Consider the following 9,446-nt stretch of genomic DNA (forward strand, 5'->3'; position numbering starts at 1 on the left):
AATAAATAAAATAAATATCCGGCAACATTGAAGGAGAAACAACCAGATGAATACAAAAACACAAGTCAGTTATTGGTCATTGCTGGGATTGGGCGAGTGTTCTGATCATATCATTCTATCAGAAGGTAATGGGTTTTTTGATTCCCTGTATAAGGGGCTTGAATATTTCTTTATTCACCAACACAGTACGACTTACGTGGGCGTTAGGTTTCCGCACAGCACCTCCATGGCCGTCGGTTGCACATCGGTTCCGTGGAAGGTGCCTTCGAAAAAGTCCACAGGATTGTGCGTGTACAGATCCGACACATCCTCCCGGATGATGGACCCATCGATGGGCAGTCCGGTGATGGGCTGGAAAAATCCGTCCCCCAACCCCAGCTCACTTTTGAGCGGATGTACTACCGCACGTGTGTCCTGTTCATTCAGCTCATCCGATACCACCGACAATGACGGTTCCATAGTTGCCTTCGCGCTGCCAATGGATCTGCAAACAAGGGGGAGGTTAATTGAAACTATGTTGTTTTTTTTAACTAAAGTTGGGAAACTATGAGGGTAAAACTTTGAACATTGTTTCCTTCATCCATGCAGCAAAATACAAAAAACAAAGCTAAATTGAGCTTAACTGGAAGCACTTAAATGGGTAAGGACCATCCTCAGGGATTATAACATAAAGCGGTTGATATCATTCATCATATTTTTCTCTTTTTTTCCAGCATGGGAAAGTCATCGGCCGGCGTCAAAGCCGGCAGAAAACGGATTGCCGAACCTAATTCAGGTCCATCGCCCAAAAAAGTTGAAATTTCCAGTTCATTCGATGTCCTTCATAACATCGGATATACAAGGATATACTCATATTTAATTCTTATAAGAGTAGGGCCACTCTAAATAACTCAGATGTGTGTTGAGATAAAAATCTCAATCTAACTGTCATCGTCATCGCTTTGCGTAAGCATGATTTTCTATATGTTGTTGACTTATGTACGCATCATATGCTTCTTTTATTTAACTACCCTAGAAAAATGTACTCACATAACTAAACATGCACCCGCAAATTGCATCCGTGGGAGACCTGAAGTACATAACAAAAATATGCTCATACGCTTTTGATCTAAGTTTTGTCATATTCTTTCAAGTGGAAAAAAAAATGTTTGATGAAAAATCACTTAGTCAAACAAACCAAAACAATCTGCAAATCATAGCTAGTGGGGAATCGTGAGCCACATTTTGTGGGGTATCTTGGGCCACCTATATTTTGGTGTTTTTATACACATTCAGAACTTAAAATACCTTTTTTCTAGCTGCAAAGTTTTCGTATGCCAAATAAAGAATTATGAAAAATATTTTGTCCATTTTTTACAATGCGATAGAGACGAACATAAATCCTTAATAAGGAATTTTGCCGAAACGCTCGCGAGCCAAGAATTAGGAACCATTCAATCATATCCACTCCTTTTTTATTTGCTCAACTAAAATTGCCTCAAAATAACTAAATGAAGATTTTTTTTTGTTTCGATTATAGTCGTTTTACCATCTTTATGGCATTCGCGATTTAACCCTCATCCGCATTAGATTTCACTACCCTAATCAGCACGAGGAGTGTCAATTTGACACCACAAGCTCAAATCGTTATAACTTTTGGCGTGTTAAACCGATTTAAACAAAACTTACATCAAAAGAAACCTTGTAGTGTCAGTAAAATATTTTTAGAACATTATATACAGCTAAAGTTACAAATTTTCTCGTTATTCAGCATGAAAGAAAAAAAAATCCGAAAAAACATGCCTCACGAAAACTGCTGTAGTTCATATGTTACACGTCCAAAAAAATATTTGCCTTATGCATATGAAATCTGAAGTTAATGCCTACATCATGGAGACAAGAAATATTTTTTTAAATTTTTTTTCATGAAATGGTCACAAAAAGTTCAAAAAAGTGGTCTAAAAACCTACTTTTCATTTGATTGCTAGTAAATACTGTTTGAGCGATGGTAGAGTGTTTTAAAAAATATTACTACAAACTTTATTGAAATTGTAACATTTTGCTGTCTTTAGATTTTTGAAGCAACAAAAATTGAATTCACTGGAATTTTTCAAAGTTGGCTTCTTTGCGCGATTTTTTCACTAATTGAAATTTCATCTGTTTTTGTGGTCCTCCGTCAGGTTGTACCTGGATTTTCAGTGCTTTCACGCCTCATTATTTCGTCTGTCTGCTTCGCTCTCTGCTCGAACAAACCTCAAAATTTGCCACATTTTTATAGAGATTGGATAGCAGCTGCAAATGTTTTGAAAACAAAACCTGATCTGGATACTTGTGCCTTAATTTACAATGATTTTATTCTAGAAAAAAGTATTGTTCCTCAAGTAAAACAAGATTTTCCTTCAACAAACTGGGACATAATTTGGAAAAATATCAATAAACCGTTTATTTCGTCCAAGGATAAGTCAAATATGTTTGCTTTCACGAATAATATAATTCCAAATAAGGAAAAGCTTTTAGCATACAATATTGGTCGGTTAAATAATAGTAATTGTGACATCTGCTCAATGCCGGATAGCAATTACCACAGGATATCAGAATGTACAAATTCAAAAGAAGTGGTTGATTGGATCAAAGAAGTTGTGTATAGAAAATGTAACAAAAAAATTAGTAACATAGAAGATATTTTGCTGGTAGACATAGATGATAAAAATAAAGATGAAAAAGCGATTTTGTGGTGGTGTGTTCGAGGGATTTCACATTGTCTGGGGCATTTTCCGAATGCAAGTATATTTGTTTTAAAAAAAAGAAATACGCGATTTGCGATGGGAAAATCGAAAGATTTTCGAAAAATAGTTAGGCACTTGATTGAATTTTGAGTAGGAAGAAATGTTAGGATTTGTAGCACAGATGACAATGTAAAATTAGATGTAAGACTTTAGTTAATTAATTAATAAAAAAAAAAAAGATCGATGATAAGTTAAAAAAAACAAAGAAGTCATCTCAAATAAAAAAAAAAAAAATCACCACCCACCGTACTTACTCGGAGAGCAAACAAACACGTTTTGCTGGACGCGGTGCTTGTAGTTCTAGAAATTCAGGAATGATTTTACGTTTATTATTTTCATATTTTTGTGAAATCTCACAGCGTAAATTGTTGCACCTCACTAGAATGTAGATTTAATTCCCTTTTCAATGGATATAGTTTTGATTGCTTCAAACGGCGAGAAAGCACTGAAAATCCTGGTACAACCTGACGGAGGACCACAAAAACAGATGAAATTTCAATTAGTGAAAAAATCGCGCAAAGAAGCCAACTTTGAAAAATTCCAGTGAATTCAATTTTTGTTGCTTCAAAAATCTAAAGACAGCAAAATGTTAGAATTTCAATAAAGTTTGTAGTAATATTTTTTAAAACACTCTACCATCGCTCAAACAGTATTTACTAGCAATCGAATGAAAAGTAGGTTTTTAGACCACTTTTTTGAACTTTTTGCGACCATTTCATTAAAAAAAATTTAAAAAAATATTTCTTGTCTCCATGATGTAGGCATTAACTTCAGATTTCATATGCATAAGGCAAATATTTTTTTGGACGTGTAACATATGAACTACAGCAGTTTTCGTGAGGCATGTTTTTTCGGATTTTTTTTTCTTTCATGCTGAATAACGAGAAAACTTGTAACTTTAGCTGTATATAATGTTCTAAAAATATTTTACTGACATTACAAGGTTTCTATTAATATAAGTTTTATATGAAGTTCATAATAATTCAAACGACTTAAATAGATTTTACTTTTGTGGTGTCAAAATGACACCCAAAGTCGGAAAAGGGAGGTTTTTTGTCCAGGCTTTCAGGGCTCGTCCATAAAAAAAGTAAAGATGCAATTTTGAATAACTTTTGAATTCATTTAGGGTCCCCGAAGAAATTTTTGTATTTTGAAGCTTCTGAAAAAAGTTACAAGCCTTTAAACTTGCAATGGTGTCAAAATGACACCCTAATGCGGATGAGGGTTAATCAACGGTGCAGTTGACGAATCGTTACTGAAAAACTAATACGGTACAACTGTCTTCGATGTTTACTTTTGGGCTCGAACTCGCGGGCATCGGCTCAGGAGACAACAGACTTGCCAATTTAGCTATATCACAAGCCCTAAATGAGTCAATTTGGATTTGGTGGCCCACGTTTCCCCACAGTTTCCTAAAATCAAAAAAAAAAAATCTTTTTTCAAAACAGTCAGAATTCGGGAAATTCACTTATTCAAAAAATAAAAAAATGCCTTATGATACCCCAAAAATGTAGAAAATCATTCCATATATTTTTTTTTATTTTTATCTATTATAAAAAAGAAGTTATAAAGCAAAAAAAAGTGGCCCATTATACCCCACTCTCCCCTACTAATAAACCTTCTTCTTCTTATACTCTTAAAAATGCAAAAGGTTCCACCAATTACGGTCACGATTTCTGATTTCAATGCCTTTCGAAAAGAAATCTCTTCCGTGAAGGATGTGAAGATTTCTTTACAGATCGGTCGAAGTGGAACTGCTCGTATATTGGCGGAATCTTTTAATGATTTTCAAAAATTTTTGAATTATTTGAATAATTCAAAACATCAATTTTTTACCTACGACGCTAAAAGTGATCTCCTTTCAAAGTTGTACTTCGTGGTCTCACCGGCGATCAAACACCGGATGAGATCACAACTGAATTAAATTCTTTGTTAGGTTTTTCTACGATTCAAGTAATTCAAATGAGGAAAAGAACCAACATGAATAATACCAGTAGTGTTGGATTTGCTCCTGAAATTTATTTGGTCCATTTTAAAAAGGGTCAGGTTATTAATTTGCAAATTCTTGAAAAGGCTCGTATTTTGTTTCATTGTCGAGTCAAATTTAAACCGTTTCGAAAATCTTCCACCAATTTTCTTCAAAATACTACGCAATGTCGTCGTTGTCAAGCTTTTTGTCACGGCACTAAAAATTGTAGAATGAATGCCAGATGCATGCTTTGCGGCTCATTCGATCATGAAAAACCTTATGCCTTTTTGGTGGTGATAAACCCCAAGTAGAATTCTTCAAGTGTGCGAATTGCGCAGGTAATCATTCCTCGAATTCTATAGACTGTCCCGTTAGGGCAAAAATTATTGCTTCTAGGAAAAATACCAAAATTTCCAGAAAAGTTTCTTCTCCTCTTTCCTCTTTTTCGTCTTCACACGTCAGGCCGTCAAACAATCTGCCTGTTCGCGGCCAGCCTCAGCCTACTTTGGAATCACGTCTTGGTAATGCTCGAAGTGATTTTAATGTTACCTGTGCTGATTCAGCGCCACAGACTCGTTGTTTAACGTTCTCAGAGGTGGTCAAAAATGGGTTGCCCTTTTCTGGTTTAACTAATAAAAATGGGAAAAAAAACCAAGTCTCAACGTTCATGCGAAGGCTTGGGAAAGTCCCCGAAATTCACATTTAAATTCATGTTCATGTTCTTCTCCTTCATTTTCTGATCCTAACAATTTTGTTGTTTTGGGTGAGATTACTGAGGAAAAATTAAAATTTTTACATCAAAATTTAATGGAAAGATGCAACTTATGCTGAAAGCAAATTCAATGTTTGAAGCTTTCCAAACTTCTTTTAATTATGCCAACAAAGTTACTGACTTGACAATTCCCTCATGGATCCAAATAGATGTTTAAATGAATTAGAAACGTCTATGGGGAAAATTATCAATTTTGCCGCATATTTGGCTTTTCTATGTAGCGGTGAACAGACGAATTTTTTGAAGGGAGATTCACCAGAAATAAAACTTTTTTTTATTATTGGTAACTTTAATGCAAAACACCGATCTTGGAATAATATTTCATCAAATTCTAATGGGAATATTTTGTTTAATGACTGCTCTGCAGGTTATTATACTGTTGAATTTCCTAATGGGCAAACTTGTTATTCTTCAATTAGAAATCCCTTCACAATTGATTTGGTTCTAACGGATTTAGGAGAGCATTGTAGTCAATTAGTTACTCATGCGGACCTTGATTCAGATCACCTTCCAGAAACTTCTTCTTTATTTCAATGTCCCATTGAAAACCCTTTAAAATCAACTTTTAACTTTCAAAAAGCTGACTGGGAGCGATATAGAAATATTATTGAACGTAATTTAGATGTAAACGTTCCCTTGAATTCAATAGAAGACAATTTGACAACTTCAATAGTCAATGCTAAAGCCGCTTCAATACCCAAAGTTAAACATAGATTTAATCAACCTTTGATTGATGATGATCTTCAGTTTTTGATACGACTGAAAAACATTCGTCGACGCCAATATCAACGTACTTGGGATCCTTATTTGAAATTTATTTATTGCGACCTTCAAAAAGAGATCAAACGTCGTTTAAATTTTATTCGTAATGAAAACTTTGCAAATGCAGTAGAGGACATACAATTTTGAAAAAGCCCCAGAAGCCAATTCCTACATTGAAAGATGGAGATAAACTTCTTTTAACTAATGCAGAAAAAAAAACTCAAAAATTGGCTCAACAGTTTGAGTCTGCTTATGATTTTAATTTAAACGTTGTCTGTCCAATGGATGCTCGAATTTCCCTAGAATCTGATGATACTCTTTTTATGCTTAATGTAATTGAAAATTTTTGCGAGACAAACATTGATGAACTTAAATTGATTTTCAAAAAGTTTAATAATATATGAAAGCCTCGGGGGAAGATTCTATATTCTTTTTAAAAAGTTGCCTGAAAGCACTTTCAAATTTTTTAGTTGAAATCTTATAATGATTCACATTAATCAGAATTCTATTTTCCCAGGTGAACAATTTGGTTATCGTCATGGGCATTCTACTACACATCAACTTTTGAGTGTAACTAATATGATTAACGCTAGCAAATCTGAAGGTTACTCAACTGGTGTTGCTCTTCTAGATATTGAAAAAGCTTTTGACAGTGTTTGGCACAAAGGTTTAGTAGCTAAATTAGCTCGATTTGATTTTCCTGTGTATCTCACCACAATTATTCAAAATTACTTGACTAGCTGAACTTTGCAAGTAAGCTTTCAAAATTCATGCTCTGAAAGGACACCCATTAGAGCTGGTGTCCCTTAGGGTAGTATACTTGGGCCAATTTTATACAATATTTTTACTTGATGTACCAGAAGGAAAAGGAAGAAGATTATTTGCTGATGATACTTTGCTTTCAGCCAAAGGTCGAAATTTACGGGTGGTGCGCAGTAGATTGCAACAAAATTTGAATTCCTTTTTGAATTACTTGAAAATGTGGAATATTTCCTCATAAGCCAAGAGCTGAATTTTTAAAACCTAATGAAAATCATTCCATAACTTTTAATGGGGTTTTGTTAGAATGGTCTGATCATGTGAAGTACTTGGGACTCAAACTTAATCGGAATCATACTTTTAAAAATCACATTGAAGATATTCAATCCAAATGTAATAAATACACTAAATCTCTTTATTCTCTCATCAACAGGAAATCCCGACTATGCCTGAGGAATAAGATGCTGATATATAAACAGGTGTTCCGACCTGTGATAATGTATGCAGTTCCGGTTTAGTCTAACTTCTGCGCGACGAGGAAGAAAGCCATCCAGAGGATTCAGAACAAGGATCTGAAAACGATTTTGCGGCTTCCACCTTGGCACAGCACCGAAGATCTTCATCGGATTGCGGGCATTGAATCGATCGAAGAGATGGCCAACAAAATCATCTCCAATTTCAGAGGAAAATCGATGCAGTCTTCCATCGCAGAGATTCGTTCTCTTTATAACTAGTTTAGTTTTAAGATAGTTTTTAGTTTTAAGTTTAAAATATTTTTGACATTACAGGATGTTTTCCTACATTAAATACTTGATTTCGCTCAGAAAATTTAAGTCTTATAAATAAATGTTTATTATCTAGTTAACTATAGGGCAGTTCATTATAAAGCTAAACACCTTATTGAATGTAATAATGTAATATGAATGTAATGATGAATTGATACAAATAAAGACATATTTAAGAAAAGGTGTGTTTTTTGAAGAAAAATATTTCTACCGGAAGTTCTGGAATAGGGCCAAACCTGGTTCCCTACATCTCTTGAACATCTGTAGAAAGGGAAATTCTTAACAATTTCGAAAATCGTTGAGATTAGATCATTCAGAAGTTATAAGCATTTCTTCAGCTCTTGTTTTGGAACTTTTTCATTCGGAACCGAACTACTGGTAATTTCCTACAAAATATTAAATTACCTAAACAACGAATATAATATCATCAAAATCGGTTATTATTTGTGGTCCAGGGGAGCAACAACAAACTGCAGGTTAAATAGACTAAAATAAATAGTGGATAGATAAATGCTAGGAAACATAATCAGTAATGTGGTGATAAATTTATGAATGACTTTTCAAACGATAAACTTTTTACCTAACAGAATTACTTATTTCTTGAATTTATTTTCTGTACAAATAGGGAACTTTCCGTGACAAACTATACACAAATGCAGAAAATTGATTAACTTTGTCTTAGAAATTGAACCGCTGTTTAGGCATCAGACAAATTTATTTCTGCTTTCTCTCCCAGTTTCATTTAGACTTTTCATCATCTCAACTTCAGATGAATCAAACTTCTGAGTCGGAAAGCTATCAGCAGCAGAGAGCTTCATTTTCCTTTCGAAATTCCTCAATTTGGTTTCTTATTCTGCAACCGGCCATCCCACATCACTTATTCATAGAGGCCCAGCTAGACCCTCTATCCGGGCCCTGGTGGGGGCAAATCCCGACCTGCTTTTGCTCACCTGGATAGAATTTGCAACCAATCAAATCTGTGCTCATTGAAGGGTGTATCGTTTCATGCGCCGATTGCTGGAATGCTCCTCGTCCGGGCCAAAATCCATACCCTGGTCGTTGCTGGAGCCTTCTGGTCGTTTCACCTGAATTAGCAAAAGGGAGAGGATTAAATAAGCTAGGCATCCCCGGGTCGTTGGCACTCGAGAAGTGAATGAATGGATGAAATGATTTACACACTGACACTATCAAATATCCTGGAGCTACAAACTCACCGGACTGTTCGAGGGAGGTGCCACTTGTAAATTTTAATTAACTTATCATATAGCAGGAGAATCTGAGTGCATAACGAGCACAACTGATATTGGGAAGTATGGTCGACTATATTGATTGAACTCTTTCGAAATATATGGTAATTCTGAAAACATAATGGCAGGATTTCGTGTCCAGATGCATTTTGCAAGTTTATAGAGATTTTATAGTTCTCTAATAAAATAGTAAATCAATTTTAAAATTCAGAAGAATTGCTGTTGCTGTTATGATTTTTTTTTTTCACAAACCATAGATTTTTTTTATTTGAATGCAGAAATAGATACATCAGCGACTTTTTGTCTCATCTCTCTTCTCTATTTCTTTACTCTTATCTTTTTCTTATATTACTTTTCTCTTTTCACTTCTCTCTTCTCTCTTCTCTA

The 9,446-nt window shown here is 34.7% G+C and overlaps 1 protein-coding gene across 1 annotated transcript in view; it reads right to left on the bottom strand.

The window, feature by feature from the left end:
- The window catches only part of LOC129738135 (lutropin-choriogonadotropic hormone receptor), an 83,967-nt gene that overhangs the window by 37,588 nt on the left and 36,933 nt on the right, over window positions 1–9,446 (bottom strand). The window contains 1 exon segment of the mRNA XM_055729316.1: window positions 197–484. Coding sequence (XP_055585291.1) covers window positions 197–484 — 288 coding nt within the window.

This window comes from Uranotaenia lowii, chromosome 1, assembly GCF_029784155.1.
Source record: "Uranotaenia lowii strain MFRU-FL chromosome 1, ASM2978415v1, whole genome shotgun sequence".
Classification (NCBI taxonomy): domain Eukaryota; kingdom Metazoa; phylum Arthropoda; class Insecta; order Diptera; family Culicidae; genus Uranotaenia; species Uranotaenia lowii.